This window comes from Rhamphochromis sp. 'chilingali' (genome assembly GCF_963969265.1).
Source record: "Rhamphochromis sp. 'chilingali' genome assembly, chromosome: 15".
NCBI classification, from domain to species: domain Eukaryota; kingdom Metazoa; phylum Chordata; class Actinopteri; order Cichliformes; family Cichlidae; genus Rhamphochromis; species Rhamphochromis sp. 'chilingali'.
In genome coordinates this window covers 10,232,974-10,258,934 of record NC_137942.1, presented here as the reverse complement: position 1 = coordinate 10,258,934, position 25,961 = coordinate 10,232,974, and the positions used below count along the sequence as shown (strand labels likewise).

Below are 25,961 nucleotides of genomic sequence, written 5' to 3'. Positions count from 1 at the left end.
GAAGTTTCGAGGTTGAAATACAAGCTCAATAGACTTTTATAATGGCAGTTTCAAAAGCACTCTGCAGCTTTAGAGTCCACAAGAGGTGACTGTAAAAGACATATTTGAATTCTGCTTCGTTATTTATTTTTATTTAATAAAAAGGAAAATAAATGGACTCCATGGTAATGGATTTCAGTGTGTACGGCCAGACATTTCTGATGAGTAGCAGAGGTGTATTTTACCTGGGAGTCTTTCAAAGTTCATGACATTTACAAGAGCTTCTTTGGTATTTACTTTGAAGGTTAGAAAGGTTAGTCAGACAGCTTGTGAACCTTTGTTTCTTCATAATGAGGAGTTAATACAATATATACATCAATGAACTGTGTGCTTTGATCGCCGCAGCTACATCTGTGACATTGAAGGCGTAGGTTGTCTTAAAAAAAAAAAAAAGAAGCAACAACAACAAAAATATAAATGTGGAAAAGCTATGTGGCCCAGTGCAATTTGTTGCATTTGGTTAAGGAAGCATGAATATTTCCAGAAAAGTTTATTATCTTTTAATAGAAGTCACACGGGGAAAAAAGTCATATTTAGGACTGATAACACATGAGAGTATTCATTGGGTATCATATGGTGGCAATGATGTGGGAGCTTTTCCTCAGCGCCATGTCATCAAGCTCTAAGCATTCTTGGGGAAAAGTTATAATTAACTGAGCAGAGATAAAGTTGAGCTTGTTGCTAAACTGGTGTGTCTGCTGATGGCTCACTAAGTAGCAGGCAGCTGAAGACAGCATTGGCAGGTTAATCAAAAATTAATGGGGAATATCACAAATGACAGTTTAAATACTGCCGTTGGCCGACGGACATGTACTGGTGGAGCACAGTCGGAATTAGGGCTGCCACGATTAGTCGACTAGTCACGATTACGTCGACTATCAAAATCGTCGACGAGTGATTTAATAGTCGACGCGTCGTTTGAAGCTTTGTAAGATCCCAAAAGCAGGAATAAGTAGCAGGATTTAAGAGTGTAATAACGGACTGAAACAGAAGATGGCAGCACTGCATGTACAAGGATGCCAGCTGCCGTTAAACCCCGAAGAAGAAGAAACTGTGTCCCAGAATTCATAGCGCGGCCCAGCGCAGTTGTCAACAATGGCGGCAGCTAGTTAGTTTTAATATTACTCTTATTATTCTTTCTGGGTCACAAAATAAACGTTTAACACATTTTCAGGCGAGAATGTAGCTGTGTAAACCTCAAATATCTGCTCAGTTTATCAAGACGCCACATATTTTCAAAAGCGCTCCGACGTTTTCGGAGACGTCTCTGTTACCCACTAGCTCGATAGCTAGCCGGGGGCCATGAGAGCACCGGACTCCCGGCAGATCGTTTTCAAACCCACCGCCCTACTCAGGTTAAACATATACAAGTCACTTAGATAACTTAAAAATGTTATTGTTTGGCTTTTTTCAGTATTTTATTTGTTCCTGAGTAAATCGGCTGAGTTTATTAAACTCCACCGAAACAATCTGCACATTTAATTAAAATTCAATTAACTATCATCTTGTCTTTATTTTTAGTTAGCACAGACCTTAAACACTTAAAGCTGTAAGCTAATGATAGTTATATAAGAGCAGATGCTGCTGGTGCAATAAGCTGTAGTTTTACGTTCAATGGCTGATGATCTGATTAGTCGACTAATCGCAAAAATAATCGGTGACTAGTCGACTATCAAAATAATCGTTTGTGGCAGCCCTAGTCGGAATGCAAGTGAATATCTAATTTCCTTAATATGGAAGGTCACATTGTCACATTTGCACATTAGTCTAAGTGTGACTAGATAGAACTCCTGAATTTAAAGCCCTGTAGCAGGAGATTAAACAATGAAAGTGAAACACCTATAGAAGAATTTACTGCTTTTCATATGCTAAATATGCAAGAACTAGTTTGAAAATTAGTACAGCAAATTGGTTCAGCCAGGATGTTTTCCTTGTATATATATATATATATATATTCTATATTCTAATATAGAATATTCTAATATGATCTACACTTTCAAGATGAAGCTATCCCGTGTCATTACTGTGAAACATCACTGAAAATGACACTGTGAGGCATTTTCATTTGAAGTTTCTATTAAGTTTAGCTGATGTCATGAAAAGTGTGTGTAATTTTTATTTGTAAAGTTTTAGATTCAGATATTTTCTGATTACATACAGCTGTGTGATAACACAATGCCCTAATCTTGCCCCTAGGAGTGGACATCCCACCAAATTCAGCCCAGGACCAGAGTGTGCAGGGGCCCGTTCTTCGTACGTCGCTTACTACATCCAAGATCAAATGACACATCCAAGATCAAATCATCGCGCTAACCGTGAGCTCGCTAATCCGGTTCCCCGAACACACCTGCTGTTGACGATTAGTACAGCTGGACGCAGTAATGTGACATCACTGGGTGTCGTAAAAGGGGCCACGCATCGATAGTAGAAACATTGATCGGCAACCCTCTGATTGGTCGGCGAAAATGTCGACGGAGCGCGCTCGGCTCGGTATTTTTCGGCAGCAGAGCAAGAACTCTTGAGTGAGGGATTTCAGGAGTTTCAGAGTTTAATCAGAACGCAAGGGAACACTGCAAAGGCTGCAAAAGCAAGGAGCGAGGGCTGGCAGGAAGTTGCTGACAAATTAAACTCGTAAGTAATTTAATAATAACAATAATAATGGAGTGGATTGATATAGCGCTTTTCAAGGCACCCAAAGCGCTTTACAATGCCACTATTCAGTCACTCTCACATTCACACACTGGTGGAGGCAGCTACGGTTGTAGCCACAGCTGCCCTGGGGCAGACTGACAGAAGCCAGGCTGCCATATCGCGCCATCGGCCCCTCTGGCCAACACCAGTAGGCGGTAGGGTAGATTTATTATATTACACTATATTATCCAATATTATATTACATTATATTATATTATAATATGTTATATTTTATCCTCTTTCACATTAGAGCCACGACAGGACCCACTAGAACATGGGAACAGGTAAAAGTGAAATATAAGAATATCCTACAGAATGGTAATATTTATCACTTATATTGCTTTTAGTCTCTTGGAAAGAGACCCTGGAATAATCTGTTTGTTTATAACAGCAACCAAGAAAAGGGCAGAGGAAAAAAAGACAGGTGGTGGTCCTGCACCCCCTCGTCAACAAGTTGGTTAAGTGAATAATACCCTCACGGGAAAATCGATATCTCTCAATGAGCACACTGTCGCGCTGAGCTAAAGGATCCTGTCTATCCCGCAATATACGCTGAATTCTGAGGACTCTCCTTATCAATCTTGCACCTTCCGCAATGGGTGGCTCGCGTATACGGACAGGACATGGCTGCGACAGGCTTCCCAAATCCACCTTCGCTTTTATAGCCGTGGTCTCTCATCTTGATTACACGAAGTAATTTACAATTGCTACTCTGAAATATGAATTAAATCTGTAATAATCACATACATGTAATAGAATGTTAATAGTACATTTCCCTTTTTTAGGAAATGACCTGTGTGAAATCAATAAATGGATCAGGTGCTGCATTGTCTTTAGTTACATTGATGTTATTTATTTATGGTGAAACAGTGGTGGAATATCGCTGTTGCTTTCGTATGATGACGCGGACATACCTGCGTGGCCGCGATCTAATCCTGTTTACATAAAGTAAACCTGCTCCCGAGCAGGTTTACGCTTACGGCTCTGTTGCTATGACAGCAAGTCCCGGATGAGCTTCGGGGAACCGACTGATCCAGGATCACGCGAAATCGTCAACAATCTAATCCGGCTAACCTACTTAGCGAGGTACGAAGAACGGGCCCCAGTACTTAGAGAAACTGCAAAAAAACAAACAAACCCAAGAGCTATCTCAGACTCTACAGTCAGACTCTTTAAGCTCATCAGTACTTTTGAAGATTGACTTTTGTTTTCATTCATTTTCTCCTTTTTTTCCTGAGAATTTTGGAGTCATCAGTGGAAATCATTAATGACCACTCTGATTGGCTTCAGAGTGAAATTTATGTGGTTAATGTGGCCCTTGCATGGTATGTACCACCGGCAGATAGAGGAAGAGGCTGACATCCAGAAGTCCCACCAGTGGAACGGCATAACTAAGTGGCCGGCATAGTGTACAGGAACATCTGTGCCGGAGACGCCTCATAGGGTGGTTGAGAATGATCGATCTAAGATCCTGCGGGACTTCCATATACAGACGAACAAAATGGTGGTGGCTAACCAACCAGACGAAGACGGCTGTAGTGATAGATGCAGCGATACTGAATGACAGCAATATCTGGAAGAAGGAACACAAAAAGCTGAAGAAGTACCAAGGGCTCAGAGAAGAGCTCGAGAAGATGTGGAGGGTGAAGATATCAGTGGCCCACTGGTAATCAGAGTACCTGGTATGGTGACTTCCATGCTAGGTGAGTGGCTCCAGCAGATCCCAGGAACAACATCGGAGATCTCTGTCCAGAAGAGTGCAGTCCTGGGAACAGCTAAGATACTGCGCAGGACCATCAAGCTCCCAGGCCTCTGGTAGAGGACCCGAGGTTGAAGGCAATACCACCCGCAGGGGCGAGAGGAGAATTTTTTTTTTTTTTTTTTTTTATCTCAATAGATAAGATGGTTGTGTATAAGTGATCTTGTGCTTTCTAACTGGGAAAAATGTCTTTATTATATCTCTATTATAAGATTATTCACACCAAGAATTTAAAAAAGATAAAACCTTGAATGCAGTCTTTTATTTTGATGATCACAACAAAAATGTAAACACAGCAAGAGCTGAATGAGTTCAGCAAATTCTAACCTTTATCAGTAATACAGAAGCCATTTTAATAAAGATGATGATTTTTATTCACATTTTATTTTTTTTATTCACACATTCTTAATTTTCCTTGCAAGCTTTTGTCAACAGTAAGGCAATAAAATGCATTGCAGAATAACTGACAGGCTGGTTTTATTATCGGTTTGGCGGTTTGCTGCGACATCATGTTGAGTGCTTTTTGACAGTAAAGACAGTGGTTCAGTTCCAGCAGAAATACTGAATAAATAAGCAATCTTGTTAATGAATATTCAAGCAATGCAATCTTTTTATGTCTGGTGTGACTAAATGACTAAGCCTTCTAATTCATTAAGAAGGTGTTGGCTACTTCTTAATGAATTAGTTAATGGAGAACTATTTGCATGTTAATGAATTCCTAATGCCATGTATGACAAGAAAACCGTGTTTGTATATATTAAGTGTTTTCTTAAAGAAATTTTTGTCCCCAGAATGATCGGGAATGTTGTGAAATCATTTCTATATTTAAGCTTTGAAGTCAGAGTTCTATATCATTTCTTTTAGATCTTTTCTTTAATCTACATATCTCAATAAACTTTTCTTTCAAATATTTTGTTAAAGATACATTTCTCCAGTGGTACAGACATTTTAATAAACAACACTCTCTCAATAAGGTACATTCAATCCCACTTGAAGTCTTGTCCTACAGTTTCATAGAATTTGATGTTAAATGGTCTATAAAACTCCTGCAGCTGTTCTATGATCTCCTCCTCAATCTGTACATGAGTCCTACCCTTGGATTTACCGAGGCATCGTGGCTGGCTGCTGCTCTCTGGTTTCTTCAGGCAGGGGAAACCTTTGGTTCGATTAAAGTAGAAGTGTTTGTCCGTAATAATTCGTTTCAGTCCCAAAAAGTCCTGGACACGTCCCATTTCCCCTGCTGGATCTGTTATCAGTCGCTCACCGCTCACAAAGTGCATTTGCGACAAGCGAAAGTATTGCAGCCAGTTCTCCAGGTGCACAATATACATCCCAATCCGAATGGCATTCCAGGAAGTATCAACAAGACCTAAGCTTCTGTTCTTAAAGGCCAGCTCTTCAAACGTGGGAATGTCAGGCTTCTTGGAAAGCGTCTGTGTGTAGTCAGAAATGGCTCTTGTGACTGGGTTACGCACCACAACGATCAGCTTGGTCTCATGGGACATGCTGGAAATGCGTCTGGGAGCCTCTCTGGTAACAAAGTAGCTGGGAGTCTTCTCTAATGTGATCTGGCTGTCTAGTGTATGTGGCATTAGTCCCCTGGGAAGAAAGACAAAAAATAAAATTCACATGAATGAGTCACCAGGAGTTGTTATTTTCATGTCCAGGAATATTTCCACATGCTTTTATGTTTTATGACTGAACCCCCCCCTCCCCACACACACACACACACACACACACACACACACACACACACACACACACACACACACACACACACACACACACATCTATCTTAGGTGGAAGTTTAAAGGCTGTCAGTTGGATCACAGAGCTAAAAAAAAAGTGGGTGTTCAAATATTTTTAGGCAAGCAGCAATTCCACAATGAGGAAGATCCAAAATCTTTAGTTAAGCATATTGTCATTAATAACAACCAAAATCAAAAGCACAAATTATGCATAATGGCAAATTGAAATTTAAACTTAGTGTGTCTCTAATTCTTTTTATTATAGTTATAAAGTTATTACTCACAAATATGTCTATTTTGGTCTTGCATTGAAAATATTAATTAATAATATAAGGAAAGAAGAAACAAAAAAAGCATTAATTAAATGTCAATGTCAAATCTTACTGACTTTTGTATAACAGCAAGAGAAAAATACAAAATATTTAAGAGCTAACAAAGAAAGTTGTCCGTCTTTTGCACTGCATTGTTAAAACAAACACCCAAATAAACACGGTGTGGATGTATTTGTTAGGCATTCGGTGCTGACAGGACAGCTTGTACAACCAAAACATGCATCATAATTATCATCATCATGCTGCCAAGATAATGGCTTTGCACATCCACAGGCAAATGATTTTATTCGTCCTATTTGTCACAAGAGTTTCCCTTCGCAGTGTAATATGTCATTCTGCTTTGGCACTTTGGTTCAATAAAAGTTGATTAATAACCATCTGATGTTGGCTGTTGAGACAATGGATCCCCTGTTCACGATTCAGAGATCATCCATACTTCTCTATAGTTATGTCTTTGCTCTACATATTCAAGTGACTGCTGTAGCTTTGGCAAAATAACTCACCAATTTGATAGGAACAGCTCCGAGACAGTTCTTTTAAAATAGCCTTTTATGTTTATTATTACAGATTACAGAGTACCTGAAAACATAACATTAATATTTTGTGTCTGCAATATGTTTGATATTTGGTGGTTAGGACAAATGCTGGGTTGATGGCATGTTAAAAAGAATGCTTAAATGTCTGTACTGTAAATGTCTGTGAAGGGTCTCAGTCATCCAGGTCATCGTAGTCTAAGGAGCTTGGGGAAAAAAAGCGTTTGGGCTTATCTAAGTTTCTTGAAGACATTTCACCTCTCATCTGAGAAGCTTCTTCAGTTCTAAGAGCAATTGGTGGAGAGTCCCAGATGAAAGAAGCCATCTACGTCCACTGTGAACGACCCTGCTTGAACAGAGGGGGTGGCTCACGACACCAACTGTCTGCCATCTATGTGGAGATAAAGTATCGAATTTCAGGGGTGGGACCACGCCTCCAAACATGTTTCTTCCGGTTCTTATCTATATATGTTCCCCCAGTTCTACAAGCTGTTCATTCTCGTTTATGTGCCAATTCTTTAACTTCTTCGCTTCTATTTAGTACATGGGGATCTGCTAGGCCCGGGAGCCACCAGCAGTCCCCTTCGAGGCCTTCCCCAAACCGCTGCTCAATTCACGTCCAAGCCATTCACCTTCATCTACTAAAATGCTGTCTAACCTAAACGGAGGACGTGGGCCCAGCTAGTGAAAATCCAGCTTTGAGATCCCTTCCCAGACACCTTAACAGTCACTCACACATTGGGTCATTTGTTCTCAGTAATTCACATGATAGGGTGGGGCAAGGTCTCACAATCACCTGAAACCTTGGCTGATTGTGACCAACACCCGTTTTTACACCTTGGCTGTGATTAGGCAGAGGGACAACAGGGAGTCCAAGACCCTCTTAGTGACACTCCCAATAGGGCTTAAAATCTGGGACTCGGCACCAATTGCTCTTAGAACTGAAGAAGCTTCTCAGGTGAGAGGTGAAACTTCTTCAAGAAGCTTAAAGAAGTCCAGACACTTTTCTTTCCAGCTCCTTAGACTCTGTACTGTACATGAAATCTCAAAACAACATACACCCAGATATAGTGTATGCTGTAGTAGACTGCACCGGGACACCTAAACCTCCAGGAGCTGCTCGTCTATAGAAACCCATGCTGTGAAGTTCCTGGCATGCATTTTTTTTTTAATCACAGATGTTAATGCAAGAGGAGGTTTCAAACTCTGCAGTTGCTGGGCCAACAGAGTACTATGTAACTTTATGCTGTCTCTTACTTTGTTGCTGAGTTACTGTGCTTCCTTACACCTCCCAGTTTGCAATAATACCACTTACAGCTGATTGTGGAACAGCTAGGATGGAGAACATTTGATGGACTCACTGATCACAATGATGGCATCCTATTCCAGTATCACGGTCAAATTCAGTGAGCTCTTTAGAATGATCTATTCCTCCACAGGGCAGACTGCATGGTTACTGGCTTGATTTTTGTACACTTGCTGCAATAGGACTGAAAACACCTGAATTCAAAGATTAGGGATTCTGGCCCAGTACTCTTTTATCCACATAGTTTATCTAAAGTTGGGGTTGACACAAAGTTCACACTGAAACAATGCTGAAACATCAGTAAAAAGTTTAAAGATTGTAAAGTGTCAAACCCCAACTCCCTTGTGTAGCGCTAATTAAAACAAACGACAGGTAGTGAGAGATGTTCAAAAAACACTGACATTAACTTCGGATGTTGGCGTGTCAGATGAGCCTTGAAGCCTTGGAGAATGCTTTCTGTTTGCTAGTCTTCAACATTCATTTGCATGAGTACTTAGAACACACACATAACATACTGATATGCTTCATGACTGGATCATATGCATCTGTGGAAAAAATACTATCTATGGTATTGTGGTTAGTAATTAGCCACATTTAGTGTCCATATAACCTCAGTAATTAGGTTCTGGACATGGCAAAAATAAACATTATACTTTTGATCTGCAAGTCCAGCACAGTGCTGGGTGACTTTAAACCATGTTACATAGCTACATTCTCAGCATGTGAATTGGTTTCTGGATATCAGATACATTACTACACAGTTCTGATGAAATATCAAACTTTCTTTATTATTACCGGAGGAAGGCTTCGATTAAAACCTAACCTTTCTGAAAGCCTTTTCTTTCAAGGTAGGGGTAGCCATAGGTTACCTCTACAGTCTTGGAATTATTGATCCATTTAGTTTTATTTATGAATCCTTAGTTGTTGGCTCGGGTGCCTCGGGGCCACCAGGGAACTATTAATCTTTTATAAGAACAGCACCTTCCAAGCAAACAGCTTTGCTACACACTGGAAAAATAAATAAATAAAAATAAAAAAAAGGCGGTGCAGAACCTAAAGAGATCTTCAGTTGTCTTCTCGAATAAGTGTTTTTGTTATCTGATTTGTCAATTCCTTACGTTTTTACCACCCTCAGAGATGAAGATTGTGTAGTTGCAAAGTAAATTCAATATGCACTGGTTAAAAACTGCAATTTAATATTACACAAAGCTTAACATTAACACATACAGAGAAAGGGCACATAGTGTTTACTGTGCAAGCATATACAACTCTTTTTCTGTGGAGAACATGTTAACACCTTTGCAGTGCAGGGAGAAGAGGCTGGGACTGTGACATTTATGAAAACGATAAGGATGTCAAATTTAGAAGATATTTGACAGGGATTCCTAACTCCCACTGGTAGTGAGCCTGTCTTTTAAGCTTGTTTATTCCCAGTGAGGCGCAGGACTAGACATGGATATTGTATTGACAAGATCTCCTTAAAGAAAAAGAACAAAAAAACCCACGAATCTCAAATACATTTCTATTTTTAAGTTAAGGGAGGAAAGGATGTTATAAGCTACTGTGTTAATAAAGCCCAGTTGTGAAGCCATCATCATCATCAAAAACATCTTGGTGTTCTGAAGCCCGATGAGGCACGGCTGAGAAACTGAGGCGCACTGTGCTTTAATACCATAGCAACATGTCAATCACAGTCTAAAGCATACCTCCCGTATCTGCTGTTGAATCGTATGTGAGGCTGGACCAGGAAGTTGTTTTTTGTGAAACTGATCAAGTGTGGCTTGGCGTAATTGTCCTGTTTCCATCCTGATGGTATTCTACAAAGCACAATTAAATCATGTTATGTTGAACTTAAAGTTTTCAGTGTCACAAAGTTGGCTCCCTTTGTCCCTGATGCCAAACACATGAAGTCATCTGAAAATGTCACATTGTCTTTTATTTACAGTTTGCTTTGAGTTTCTTCTGAAGGAATACATTTATACACACAATTTTTAAACTGTCTTAAAAACACTACTTGTAATATTACCAAATGAAAACTAAGTTGCAGTATTTTATTTTAATAATTAGTCCTTATGTGCTGCACTAGTGTCTTTTACACAAGTGGAATGGCAGCTCAAAGCACAGAAAATTGATCAGTTATTTTAGTAGGCTATTTATCACTCAGAATACTCAATCAATAACAGTAATTTCACATTGATCTGCCATTTTCTTTATTAGTCAGGAGGGTGTCAGAACTCAATGGTCTAAAAATCTTGCTGTTTTAAAATTATCAGAAAAAAACAAAAAAACAAAAACTCTGATATGTTCTAAATGTTTTAGAGACAGGTGGGGGTTATATATGTGTGTGTGAGTGTGTGTGCTACAGCCTTGCCTTTTTTACGTGTCTGCTTACATCTTCAACACATTCATTGTTATGTGTTCATGGTGGAAAAAGAAACTGTGGCAACAGAACCAAAGCATAGCTATCTGCTGCCAAGGAGAGAGTGTAAATTAAGATTTTTTTAAAAGTGCTATATCATTTAAAGTTTTAAACTTAACACTGATCTATGACTCACTGTCACTAATATGTACGGAGGAGGTCAGGAGAGCAGTGCGTGTCTCCAGCCATGTGTAAAACATCAGAGGCTCTGTCATGGTTTGGGGCTGGATTTCATCCAGTGGAGCTGCGACTCTTGTAGAAATTGAGAGAATTATAAACACAAAAAAACCCTGTCAGATTTTGATCCACCATGCAGTACTTCCTGGATATCATCTGACTGCCAAATGCTTAATTTTTCAGAAGGGTGATGATCCCAAATACACTGTCAGTGGAAATAAAGCACACCTGGATACACACAATGAAACAATAAAAGGCAGCCAACATCCAAAAAAGAGCTTTGAATGTGCTTGAAGAAGCCTGGAGAACTATTCCTGGAGACTACGTAAAAAATTACAAGAAAGCTCGCCTAAGAGAGCTCAGGCTGTGTTGAAGAATAAAATTGGACAGAGCAAATATTGACTGTTAAGCTTGTTAGAATTATACAAACTCTGTTTTCACCTTATATGCCTTATGTCATTCTATTTTTGCAGATGTTTAAGTGTTTTCTGATATTTTTTCATATTTCTCAGACTTTAACAGTGTTGGAAATCAGCCATAGAGCTATACTTATCTACTTATAGCTTGTAGACCAGGTTGACTAAATCCACAAAGAGCGCAGAGTACTGGAGTACAGCATAGGCCAGCTGATCACAGTGTGCTCACAAAGAAAAATCTACTGGAGCTCACAAAACAAATTATCATGTGTCTTATAAGTCATTTTTTTCATATATGCACTGTTACACCCAATCTTAGATGCTCGATTCCACTTTAACCTCTCGTGATGCTCAAAAGAGTGAAATGGTATGTCACATTTTATGCGAACCTGAAGCAGGAAGACCAGGTAACGAGAGAAACATGCTAAATACTTTTTATACTGTCATTACCTCTAAATGGAGTTTGAGGTTTTTGCCAAGAACGCCCAACTACATTAAACCTGCTTTGTAGTACACCGCTATGCTTTTTGTTTCTAATAGGAGTAATCCACCAACCAGATTAAACCACATGGTCTACTGGCTTTTTTCATTTGTGACCTGCTTCTCCTGTTCTGGTCTTTTGTTCAAGACAAAAGGTTTTTACTTGAAAATGCACGTAGTTTTTTAAATAAACATGTCCACAGAGAAAACACTGCAGTCAGCCGCATGTTAAAATCACATTAACATTTGAAAGGTGCTAATGCATGCAGCATACATTTGAAATCAAATGCATCTAAAACACATCTGAAGGTGGTCTGATTCACAGTGATAGGAAGGTGTAAGTGTAATCAGTGTAGGTTTAATAGATTCTTCAGATATCACATCCAACATTATGAAAGAATTAAAGTAATGGATTATTTCCTTCCAGTATTAGAAAGTAATGACCAGTGAGCACAAAATAGCAATGTATGATTTCTTTACGTTACATACACTTGAACAAAATGCATTTTCTGCAAATGCAATCATTGGAAAACTTTGAAATAATGAATACATGTTTAGAATTTTAGGTTTTAATCTATTTAGTCCAGAAAGATTTATAAAATCTAGATTGAGTGGTAATAGTTCTATAAATTTTTCCCATCAATGTGTGCTGGGAGGTGTTCAGTTGGTTTAGTTAATCTCAGACATGGATGCTTTCTACCTCAGCTTTTGTGTACATGTTCTATGAGCCCAAAACCAGGAAAATGAGACGAGGCCATTTAAAATATATCTTCAGGGAACATCTAGAAATCTATTTCAGAATTGAATAGGGCTGATTTCCCAGCCTGTACAGGATATCTCCACCAACTTTTCTCAGGCCTGAGTGGAAAGCATTACACCAGCAGTGAGTGTGATTCCTACTAAAACTATTCAGGTGTTTACAGTAATTGTCATTAATGGATGAATAAATCTTATATGAGTTAATTATTGTTTTCTGAGGGAATTTCTTGAATGAAGCACAATTTGTTACCAATTATGAAACAAATTGTGTTTTTTCTTCATTATCTGTTTACACATAAATTATTTTTACATTTATCTTCGGCTTTGCATCCTCCGACTCTCACGTTCTTTTTATGATTCTTTAAATAATTACCTGATGTTTCATCATATTGTTTAACTAGCTATAACTTCAGCCAGGGAGCAAAAAGTAAAATCCAATAATCAAACAATGATGGTCCTCTTTTATATATTAAAATCATAACCATTTAACAGGGACACTTTTATATTAGTGAGATATTTAGAGAGATGTTAATCGTGAACACTGGAGCAAAGGTTTATGTCCAAGTTTATTTGTCTGGTTATCACACAATTCGGTCGGGTATGGCTGATTTTTAGCTGAAACAGACTGAATATTTTATTTTAATAAAGCATACACCTTTGCTCACTTAAACACACAGTAGTAGCAGCCTCATTTGTGTGTCTCTTCATTACCGAGATAGCAGGAATCAAGCCCGAAGGAGAATATGCAATACCTGAGGCAGGTGTCTGAACCCATCATCAAAAATTGTGCTTTTCAGCTTTTTTGATTTTCCCCCCCCCCTCACCATACCAAGAAACTATCAGCACTGCAGACGGCATCTGAAATAAAAAGATAAAACTGAGGGTTCCTGCAGCAGCAGGTACGCAAAAGCTGCTCACGAACTCTGTGGATAATAATTATTTGTTACAACAAAATATATAGATTTTAATTCCCCTAGACTTGTTTGGGGGGCAGTCACTGTTTCTGAAAGTTTGAATCAAAATGCTTCGAATTAAAATACACTCCCATTTGAACACTTTGCTTTTTGGACCTGCGAACACAAACACATGCACAAAAACCCAGACACACACCTTGATTAACTGACATTTGAGTGAAGTGCCTTGATTGATTACCACCTTCTCACTCAGAATAAGTAGTAAATTCTTTGGGGGTAATTTGCAATCTACTTCACAATTCTTGGTCAAACTTTAAGTCAGGATGCATTACAGTCTTGGCTCTGACATTTTAATCACTTCAAGAAAATGAACTCATGGGTGGAAGATCTGCTCAATACAGTAAATGAGGCCGGCTCCTGGAGAACATGGATGAAAGCTAATTTGTTCTGGATGCTTCAGCACTGCATTTGAATCTGCAATTGCACTTTTTTTTTTAATTAATTAAAACATTCAACAGCTGATTTAATGTAATAATGTCACAGTGACACGTTTTCACTTCTTACCAACACACTTATAATTTTAAAAACACTGACTTAAATGATTGAAGTGGTGACATTTAGAATTTGTGCTGGAGTTAGTCTTAGAATAACTACTCTGACCATTCTGGTAATAATTACAATGTCGGTATGAGCGTCATATAAAAATGAATTTTGAAAACATTACACTGTGGTAGAATATTAATGAGAAAAGGAAGAAAACACAGAAATGAACATCCTTTTGCATCTCTTATCTACAGCTTTGTTGGGGTCAACTGCAGAAAGCACGTCAGTCCTTGCCTCTCATTAATGAAGTGTAGTATGCTGAAAGATAGTCTAAATATTAAAGTGAACCTGAAAAAGCTTGCTGGCCAGTTTGCTCAATGATTTTCTCTGTTGGCAATGTGGAAGCAGGGGGTTTGGACTCCATGCTGAGTTCCCCCCAGATGCTGCTATATCATTACAAAATTAATAACCTACAAATATGAACATCTTCATTTGAAGTACCAAGGATTCCCTATTAAACCCGGGTACAGCATTTTGCTTGTTATTATCTGTTATATATATATATATATATATATATATATATTTTTTTTTTATTGGTCAACTGCAGTAGGCCGGTGGTGCAGTATAGGTAAGCACTGCCCTGTGCAATATGCAGCTTTGTTGTTAAAGTTTATTATGTTACAGTTATTAACGTATCTATTAAAAATGTTATTACCCTCAACCTTATGACTATACTATGCACTGATAACATAAAGATTTAAATTAGGTGATGGCGCCGGTGAGGTCGGCTGCCGTCACGACTGCTCCGACCACTTTTTCTTTGTCTTTGTTTTTTAAGTTAGTTTTCAGCGTTTCTAAATAGGCAAAATCACCACCATTGGGTACATTAGGTATGACAGTGACACTCTTGTTTCTATTGGTTTACAATGTACTCACAATTCGAAGTTTTTAACTCCGGATCCGAGCTGGCCGAGTGAGATCTTGAGGGAGAACAAAGGGAAGCGGCGGCGGCCTAGAGGGAAGCGAGCCGGCGTCAGGAACAGGCTGAGAGCTCGTGTACACCGCACACCTCTGCCTAGCATCCTGCTCGCCAACGTCCAGTCACTGGAGAACAAGCTTGACGATCTCAGGGCCAGGGTAAAGTTCCAGAGAGACATTCGGGACTGCAATCTCCTCTGCTTCACCGAGACATGGCTGAACCCAGCGGTGCCGGACCACGCCATCCAGCCGGCCGAGTTCTTCTCGGTTCACCGCATGGACAGGACACGGGACTCGGGGAAGTCAAGGGGAGGCGGCGTGTGTTTAATGGTGAACAACAACTGGTGCAACAGTGCGAACGTTGTTCCTCTCACACGCTCCTGCACACCAAATCTGGAACTACTGTCCATCATGTGTCGTCCTTTTTATCTACCTCGGGAATTTACATCGGTCATTATAAGTGCCGTTTATATTCCACCACAAGCGGACACGGTCACCGCCTTATGCGAGCTGCATGAGGCACTCACACAGCACCAGACACAACACCGGGACGCTGCGCTTATTGTGACGGGGGACTTTAATAGCACCAACCTCAAACGCGCAGCGCCGAACTTTTATCAACACATCTCCTGCCCCACCAGAGGTGAAAGGACACTGGACCACTGCTACACTACGGTCAAGGACGGCTACAAGGCACAATCCCGCCCTCCTTTTGGCAAATCTGATCACGCCGCCATCTTCCTCATCCCAAAATACAAACAAAGGCTGAAACAGGAAGTTCCGGTTCAGAGGAAGGTCGCGCGCTGGACGGATCAATCGGTGGCCGCGTTACAGGACGCACTCGATGACGCAGACTGGGGCATGTTCAGAAACAGCTCCGATGATGATGTCAACGTGTTTACGGAAGCGGTTGTGGGATTCATCGGGAAACTAGCGGATGATACCGTGGAGACAAAGACTATCACAACGTTTCCCAACCAGAAGCCGTGGGTGGATAAAACCATCCGCGACGCTCTGAGATCCCGCACCCCTGCCTACAACACGGGACTCATGACGGGGGACATGGACCCGTACAAAGCTGCGTCATATAACGTGCGGAGGGCGGTGAAAGAGGCGAATCAGCGCTACGGGAGGAAACTAGAGTCACAACTCCAACAGAGTGACTCTAGGAGCCTGTGGCGGGGACTAAGGACAATAACGGACTATAAAGCACCAAACACCGGTATGACGAACGCGGCCGTGACTCTGGCAGACGAGCTGAACACTTTCTATGCTCGCTTCGAGGCTGCAGCTAAGGACTCCAACAATGCTAGTGTTAGCGGCGCTAACGGCTGCAGACAGGAAGATACTGCCAGCACCGGAAACGTGCTCGTCATCTCCGAGCATGAAGTAAGGAGAGCCTTCAAGAGAGTGAACACCAGGAAAGCAGCAGGACCAGACGGCATCCCAGGTCGTATCCTAAGAGACTGCGCATACCAGCTAGCTCCTGTGTTCACTGAGATATTCAACATCTCTCTATCTCAGTCGGTGATCCCCACATGCTTCAAAGAGTCCATCATTGTTCCTGTCCCGAAGAAACCCCACCCTGCTTCTCTCAATGACTATCGCCCTGTAGCCCTCACCTCAGTAGTGATGAAGTGCTTTGAACGCCTGGTCAGAGACTTCATCATTTCCTCACTACCAGACACACTGGACCCACTACAGTTTGCTTACCGTCCAAATCGTTCCACAGACGATGCCATCTCTCATCTCCTCCACACATCACTCACTCACTTGGACACTAGAAGGGGGAATTATGTTAAAATGCTCTTCATAGACTACAGCTCTGCATTTAACACCATAATTCCCTCCACACTCACCACCAAGCTGGAGCATCTGGGACTCAGCTCATCTATGTGTCTGTGGATCTCCAACTTCCTAACTGGCAGACCACAGGCAGTAAGGATGGGCGGACATGTCTCAGCCTCCACCACTCTCGGCACTGGAGCCCCCCAGGGGTGTGTTCTGAGCCCCCTGCTGTACTCTTTGTACACATATGACTGTGTGGCCACTACCAGCTCCACCACCATCATCAAGTTTGCTGACGACACCGTTGTGGTGGGCCTGATCTCTGATAACAACGAGACGGCCTACCTGAAGGAGATTAGGAATCTGGAGAACTGGTGCCAGAGGAACAACCTCCTTCTAAACGTCAGTAAGACAAAGGAGCTGATAGTGGACTTCAGCACTAAGCAGGAGAGGAACTACCAGACCCCTGTCATCAACAAGTGCCCAGTGGAGAGAGTGGACAGCTTCAAATACCTCGGAGTTCACATCACACAGGACCTGTCATGGTCCTGTCACATCAACACCGTGGTGAAAAAGGCCCGTCAGTGTCTCTACCACCTCAGACGCTTGAGAGACTTCCAACTGCCCTCCAAGGTGCTCAGGAACTTTTACTCCTGCACCATAGAGAGCATCCTGACGGGAAACATCTTAACCTGGTTCGGGAACAGCACCATGCAGGACAGACGAGCTCTACAGAGGGTTGTGCGGTCAGCTGAGCGCACCATCCGCTCCGAGCTCCCTGACCTGCACTCAATCTACAGCAGGCGGTGCCGGACCAAGGCCAGGAAGATCGTGAAGGACCTCAGCCATCCCAACAACAGACTGTTCTCTCTGTTGAGGTCAGGAAAGCGATTCCGCTCCCTGAAGACCAACACAGAGAGACTGAGGAGGAGCTTCTTCCCGCAGGCGATACGGTCTCTCAATCACACCACCATACAGTACTGACCCACACATACAGTTCTTACACACACTGGACATTCTGGACATTGTTTTCACTTCATTACTTAAATCACGCTGCTGTTATTGTGTATATGCTGCTGTTATTGTGTATATATTTATTTGTATTTCTTCATACATTTTTATATAGTTCTATATTGTGTATTTTGTTGTACAGTTATTTTATTTTCAACTTTAATTTATATATTTTATCTTATTCTCCCAGTTAAATTTACCCTTCATTCTAATTTGTGTTGTACAGTTATTTCATTTTTAACCTTAATTTATATTTTATTCCTTCCTAGTTAAATTTACCCTTTTTAATTTTTCATATTTATTTCCTATCTTATTCATAGCCTTTTCCTTTTTTGTTTTCTTTAGGTCACGAGCAGTTGTCCAAGCATTTCACTACATATCGTACTGTGTATGACTGTGTACGTGACAAATAAAATTTGAATTTGAATTTGAATTTGAATTAGGTTATCCCAGACTGCTTTCTATCAATACTGCATAATTCGGCACCAAACGATTACAAACATAACCTCTCTGAAGTCTTTAATTGGAAGTTCAATTTTTCAACACTACCGTACTTGGATTTTGTCCCAGTATTGTAAGTTCTGAATTTTCTTAGTGTTTTTGGTTTCATTATTATTCATAATTTCTGATTAATATAAACATATATAAATATAAACATTTCGATTTCCTGTTGGTCCTCTTTCTCATCTAGTATTTTCAATTTCATTCTTGTTATTTTAGAAATATGTTAAATTGTTATTAAAATATTATATTTCTTTGCTCAGTTTCACTGTGATTCTATGTGCTTTTTTCCCAATTGTGAGCCTTTAGTTCTTGTTGTAGTTGAGTCCCAGTTACTGTTACATGGAGTTTGTTATTTGTGTTTAGTTTCCTCAGTATTCCTTCCTTCCTTCCATTAGTTTTTTCCTGTGTCATTGTCTTGATTGTCTACACCTGTGTTTAGTTTGCCACAGCTGTCACCACTTCCCTGATTGCCCTTGCGTGTAAACAGGCCTGCCTTTCCTGAGGCTTTGTCACAATATCTGTTGTTATTTCTGTGTGCCACCTGAGGGGTATATATTAAAGATGATTTCATTCTGTTAGCTGCTTTGAGAAAACCGAAGATCCCAGTGAGAGATAATGGGTATAACAACAGTGGTTATCAGCTTTCTCACTTAAACTGCGTTTTCTGTTTCAGGCCCTGAGCATGCTCACACAGAATAGGGGGTTTTCCACATTATTATATGACTCTGACGTTATATGACTCTGGTTTCTATGAGTGCCACCTACTTCAATCAGAGATATTATCACATGATGATAAAATGGTAATAAAATTCTTTAGAGGACACATAAAAAATAACAGTAAAATGCAAAAGTGTTGACAGGAAATTAATGCCGGAGGAAGTCTTTAATCTTGGGCTTTAAAACACAGTGCAATTTAAAAGAAAGGAAAAACAAAAACATGTTAATACTAGATAACCATTTTAATCCTGACTGTTTTCTCTGTGCTGCTGTTTCTTTCTAAAGTTATGCTTGCACATTCAAGCTCTGAAACTATAAACTAGATACTCTTAAACATTAAAGGTGATTGAGTGTGCTCAGCTCTGACTTTGTCCAATAGCATAATAAAGATATGGAAACTGCTTCACTTTTTTTTGACAGATCAAAGTACAATGAATGCTACTGACGGAATAGGAGTTCTTGGTGTGTTTTGTGTTCTAGCAGCTGCAATGTGAGACTTATCACAAGATTAGAATCAAGTATACAAACCTTTACACATTCCCTGCATCGTTGGCTAAATATGTACAAATCTCACTAATAATGTGACACAGTTTTTGCAGGTGTAACTTTACAGGTAGGCTTCATCCCTGATGTTGATGGTTCAGCTTAGCAAATTAACTATATATTAAATCTATATTTCGCTTTAAACACACTGTAAATTAAAAAATTAATGAGAACATGGCGCATCTAGCCACATGTAGTTTTAAACTGAAACCCTGAACACACAATCTCCTCTCGACCATATTATGTGTATAGTATAGGATACCCTAGTCATTTAGCTAGGAAATAAAGAACACATATGAGACAGAAAAGTCACACTAGCAAGCTATATCAAGCTTTAAGCCATTCAGTCTTCCATCTTAGTACCTCCCTCTGCCAAGTCATGTTTCTTTTTTGTATTGTTGTATGTTTTGTACTTTCACCAATACTATCACCAATAATACCTATTCAGATAGTAAAAATTAATTCCAATATTGTCTCCATTTTATCATCATCATCATCATGTAACCTCTCTGATTGGAGCAGGTGACATTAGGGATCATTTTGTGAAGAGTATGAGTCATGTAAAGAAAAACATCCCTTGTGAAGCAGAAAGCCTAGGTTAACAAATGGTTAGATAGCGCTGATAAAATTCAGCAGAATTTAATTTAAAACTGTTAATGAGGAAGCAGGCCTTTATGTGTGATCCTGCATGTGTGCTATACTGTTAATAGGCTACAAAGTGTATAGCTGCAAATTGCTGTGTCACTTCCAGCACAGAAAGACTGAGGCGAAGAAAGAACTGATCTTCTCCAGATGCGCTTTGCTGAACAACTTAAACTTCCAAAGAGCAATGCAGGTTCATCAGGGATGCAGACCATCAGAACAAGTAAAGGTCAGCTTTGAATCATCTCCTTGTGAACAATCAATTAACTCAGAATGTATTACTGTCATTTTACCGTGGCTTGGACTTAAAAAACACTACTGCATTTTGCCAGTTCAACATAAGTTCTCTGTTCATTCTCTCAGTGAAAATAAAAGTGCATCTGTAACTTGTGCATTTCTCATATATACCGTAGTCAGCATACCAGATGGGAAATTCAGAAAAATGAAGCCAATGCAGAAGTTTCTTTAGTTTATCTCCGACTTAATTAAGATAGCAATAGTTGTGCTGTACCTACTCAGTCCATATTTCTCTTCTGCTAATGGAGTTGACTTGGATTGTACTTAACAAGCCAACCTTCTTTTCTGGCTAAAAGCACACCCCTTTGAAGTGGGTGGAAGGAGCACTACAGCCACAAAAATCGCAACAATCAGTTGGGCATGACAACCTGGGAAATTGCTGCAATTGCTGCTGTCTTGGATGCAGTTTTCAGTAAAATACAGTTACTTTTGAACCGGTTTGGTTTGGTTGAACTATTCTGTATTCTAGAGTTGACCTTAAAGATTTTTTTTCTTCTTTAAAACTCATACCAAACTGTTGTTCCTGGCTGGCAGCTTCATTTTCAATCCTTTCAATCCCACTGAGTGTGGAGATCTTTGTCCAACATATCCACTATCCCTCCTCTGCACATTTCAAAACCATCTCACTCTTGCCTCTCTAACTCTGTCTCCAAAACACTCAACCCAAGCTATTCCTCTGAAACTCATTTATATTCAAATCTCGTCGCTCCCAGTGCTCCCAGTGAAAACTTTAACATCTTCAACTCTCTCAGCTCCAACTCTGCCTCTTGTCCTTTTGTCACTGACACCATCTCCAAACCACACATCACTTGTAAACCTTCCCTTTCACTCTTGCTGCTATTCTTCTGTAACAAATCACCCTGACACTTGTCTTCATCCAGTCCACCTTGCTTATATTCTCCTCTTCACCTCTCTTGTACACTGTCCATTGCTTTGGATGGTTGACTCAAGGTATTTAAACTCATCTGCCTTCACTGCCTCTACTCATTACAAATTCACTGTTACAGCTCTCTCCCTCACGTATTGCATTCACACATATATTCTGTCATGCTTCTACAGACTTTCATTCCTCTTCCCTCCAGAGCATGCCTCCACCTCTCCGGGTTCTCTTCTACCTGGTATCTTATTACTCTCACTACAGATCACAATATCATCTGTGAACATTATAGTTTGAGAACTTCTGTCTGACCTCAACTGTCAACCTGTTCATCAATATTCCAAATTAAAGGCTCAGAGCTTATCACTGTTGTAATCCAATCCTCACCTTGAGCCCACCTGTCACTCCTACCACACACTTCACCACAGTTTGGTTATTCTTATACAGTACTTGACATACTTCTGTCATTCTTGACTTCCTCATACAGTACCTGTTACGGCCCTGGGCCTTGGAGAAAGTGAGACCGCCTTTTCCCTTCAAGCAAAGCCAAGAGTGCCAGGACTCTCTGACGATTGGCTAGCTGGAGACTCATGCCAGCCCCTGTGCATGCAGATTGCACTATGGCAACCTACATAGACGATTGGCTGCCTGGGGATCCTGTGGCACTCCGTGAAGCAATCAGTGGCTGATCGTGCTCACCTGCCGCTACAAAACACTGGAAAACCTTCACTCGGGGCATCTGTTTTGGAGAGTGTGCAATTTGCCCTTCCTGCCTCCCTCTGTGAACTGTGCTCGCTCAACTCTATTCAAAGTGGTGAACTTTGTGGGTTAACCCCGGTGTATGGTTGAGCTTAGCCTGTTTAGACTTGTCATTTGTTATTCTCACCTGTGTTTGCCTTATGTGTTAATTGGTTGCCCAGTGGCGTGTTGAACACAGCCCTGTCAGTTTTCTGTTTAAAGTTTGCAATAAACCTTTTTTTTTTAAACTGATTCCCCTCAGGGTGGCCTTGTTTGTGTTCGTCTCCTTAGTTATGTTGCGGCTTTTTATGTTGTGGCAGTTCTTACTTGGCACCCTATCTTACACTTTGTCTAGATCCGCAAAGAAATGATGCTCCATCTGACCATCTGTAGTACTCTTTCTTGACAGGAACTGATCATCAGTTCTCTTCTTAACCTAACTTCAACTCTTTCTCATAGCTTGACATGGCTCATCAACTTTATCCCTCTGCAGTTACCACTGTTCTGCACATCACTCGTCTTCTTGAAAATTTGTACCAGTACACTTCTTCTCCATTTCTCGGGTATCCTCCCCTAGACCCCATCCCTAGACATCTCCATATATGCACAGGTATGTCATCTAGACCACTTCTCTTCCTCTTCGTAGCTACCAACACTGCCTCCTTAAAATCGAAGACTCAATGTGAGATCTTTGCTACATTTCTGTGCTTTGTAGTGTTGCCCTATTAATGTGAGATATGTGCCATGTTTGTGGGGTATTAATGGCTGCTCATTAATGATTTTTGTATCACAGTTGAGCTTATGGAGCGTGAACATTTTGCTTCACTATTTAGATGTACCCATTAAAACAATGATTCCAGTGGGGCTTTTTCTCCTTTTTAAAAAAAATTTAATCTAAATGATCATTATTATATTCCATTAACAACTATTGTTTTCGACCTTATTTTTTATAATTAGCAAGAAAACACATTTGACTGTGAGAGCTAAGGAACTAACCAGTGTTTTCTGCACACCATTCTTCCTATATCTTTTAATCAATCAAGTTGTTGCAACAGAGTATGACTAATAAATCAGTTTAATGAGTTGGCAAATCTGTTTGGGATTTAGCTTAGAAACCATTAATCACATTGTGAAGTGTTTCTGCAGGGGCAAAGAAATTTAGTGAATGTCTTTACCTCCCATCGGACAACCAGTGTTTGCCATTAGAAGGAGTAATAATGAACCCTGCCCATTAAACAATATGCAAGCTCACAGACTGACCGCAGAGACGCCCAAACTAAAGTATCCATTACATGCCGTGTTTATCCAGTCTCAGGAGTAATTTAACAATGAAACAGTTACCCAATAAATTACAAGAAAAAGTCACTTGGGCTCTCATTGCCAGTGTGTTATCAGAATAAGCAGCATGCAGAGTAATGATAGTCATACGCCTTAGCAATGAACAAAAAGTTGGGTGTAAAAGCAAAAACATGGCATTTTCTAGAATGAACTTAAACTTGTATGGCAGTAGTGCATGGAGAAAAATGTTTATTACTGAGTCGAATCATTTACCTAATGTTAAAATCTGTTTAGTGTAAACTCTTATATAATTATGGCTGAACAATGTACTGTTTCAGTGCCCTGTTATATAAGGATTGGTGTAATTTTTTTTAATGTCTTTGGATACAATGTTTTTAAACAGTCTTCATCTACATTACTGTTTAATTTAAGATCCAGCAAGTTAGATATGATGAATTTACTTGCATCATTTAATCACTTTTTAGATTGTGAAGTCCGAGCTAGTTCAGATAAGCAGCTCAAGATGCTGTGTGCCATACATACTTTAAATTCTTCACTTTCCTCATAATGGATTGTATTTATATAGCGCTTTTCGGGGCCCTCAAAGCACTTTACAATTCCACTATTCATTCACTCTCGCATTCACACACTGGTGGAGGCCCTGGGGCAGACTGACAGAAGCAAGGCTGCCATATCGTGCCATCAGCCCCTCTGGCCATCACCAGTAGGCGGTAGGTGAAGTGTCTTGCCCAAGGATACAGCGACCGAGACTGTCCGAGCCGGGGCTCGAACCGTCAACCTTCCGGTTACAAGACGAACTGCCAAGTCTTGAGCCACGATCGCCCTCATGTCATATATTGAATGCAAGTATCCAGTTTCGCAGATTGTTTAAGTTTCTTCTTCATACAACCCCTCCACCACCACGTCATCTACCCATAGGCTACTCTCTTCAGTTTTCTATGCAACATATTTATGGAACATGAACACCAAACTAACAATGTTCTGCTACTGATGTAAATTAATCAGTTCAAACTTGAGTTGTCCAATTGGAAATAATAAAAAAAACAGGTTCCAGTGTTTTCAGATGTTTTTGTTTGCATGATTTCTTTGAACTGTACAAACCATTTGTCCTGAAATGTCCTGAAAAGCCAATACCACAGATGCACAGACCTGCTCCATGGCGTCTAAATCCATTAGCACTTTGTATTATGCAGGTAGACTGTGCAGAGAAAATGTTCTTATGCTGCGTGATTCTCATAATGTCTGTGACAATGCGCTTCCTAAAAATGGCATCTTCCTTTTTCCTGATATGACAGCACAGATCCAGTCTCCACTGGTGAGGCGGCTCTATTATTAAACTATCACTCACTTCGATTACAGCTGTGATGACATCTGATCATTAATCACCAGCAACAGAAGCCTGCCACCTCAAAAGTCTATTAAGAGTTAACAAAGGGCAGTCAAGGCGATTACAGCAAACCTGCGGCCAGCTCCGGCTACGTGAGGCAAAGAGGTGAATAACAATTCAGTGTCCTGAGAATCAAGCATCTACTTCTCTAATTTAATTGGCTGAAAACAGCAGACTAACTGAGTCAGATGTGTTGCAGCAGGGGTTCATTGTGACACCAGGCATGTCGTCAGCTACATTATAAAATCAAAACATATCTAATGCTGTACAATGCAGTACTGCAGCACTGGAAAAAATGCATGAAATTTTTAGCCTTAAACAAAATCCCATTGAACTGCTGTCATTTCAACTCAAGACCCCTGTTTTCCTTGAAATAACAATTATTCATGGTTTGGCCTGCAGAGGGAAATGACTGACACTTGCTCTCCTTGAGCAATAACACGTTCAATTGAACTGAGTTACGAGCTGTCACATTAACATGTGGCAAGGCAAAGTATCCATGGACACTGAAAGACACTGAGACAGACAGGAAAGCCTCTGAAATCCTAAACTGCATATTCTCACCGGAGGATTACAGCTCATTCCATATATTTTTTAAACTCTTTAAAATGAATTTAAAGCAGTTGGGCTGTTGCTGAAGTTCCAGCTGATGAACTGCTATATTCATATTTTTGCGTTATTTGTATATCTGCATTTACATGAAACCCACATTATGACATTGTGAATGTCTTATTCACTGATAAGCAGATTACATTTGTCCCTTCACACTTCCCCTCAGCTTCTCACCCAGTTGTTCATCTTTACAGCACCATCTTAACTGACATGAATCAAGATGCCATGAATTTACATCAACACAGAAGCCCTTAGCAGTTCTCTCTGAGTTTACAGTATAGCCTCTAGCAATGTGACAGTCAAGGATATTTATAAATGATGAGAAGCACATTCCACACCTTTAGAGCTTTTCGATGTTTACTTAGATGATGGGAAACTACAAAAGGAGAGAGCAAAGGCAGAAGAGGAAGCTCAGACAGGATTTGATCCCTGCTCAGCAGGGACACGCTGGG

The 25,961-nt window shown here is 40.3% G+C and overlaps 1 protein-coding gene across 1 annotated transcript in view; it reads right to left on the bottom strand.

The window, feature by feature from the left end:
* Nucleotides 1-5,469: 5,469 nt before the first annotated feature.
* The window catches only part of hs3st2 (heparan sulfate (glucosamine) 3-O-sulfotransferase 2), a gene marked incomplete at both ends in the record, with an annotated part of 33,248 nt that continues 12,756 nt past the window's right edge, over nucleotides 5,470-25,961 (bottom strand). Inside the window, one exon of the mRNA XM_080904377.1 lies at nucleotides 5,470-6,088. Coding sequence (XP_080760503.1) covers nucleotides 5,470-6,088 — 619 coding nt within the window. The remainder of the gene's footprint in view (nucleotides 6,089-25,961) is intronic.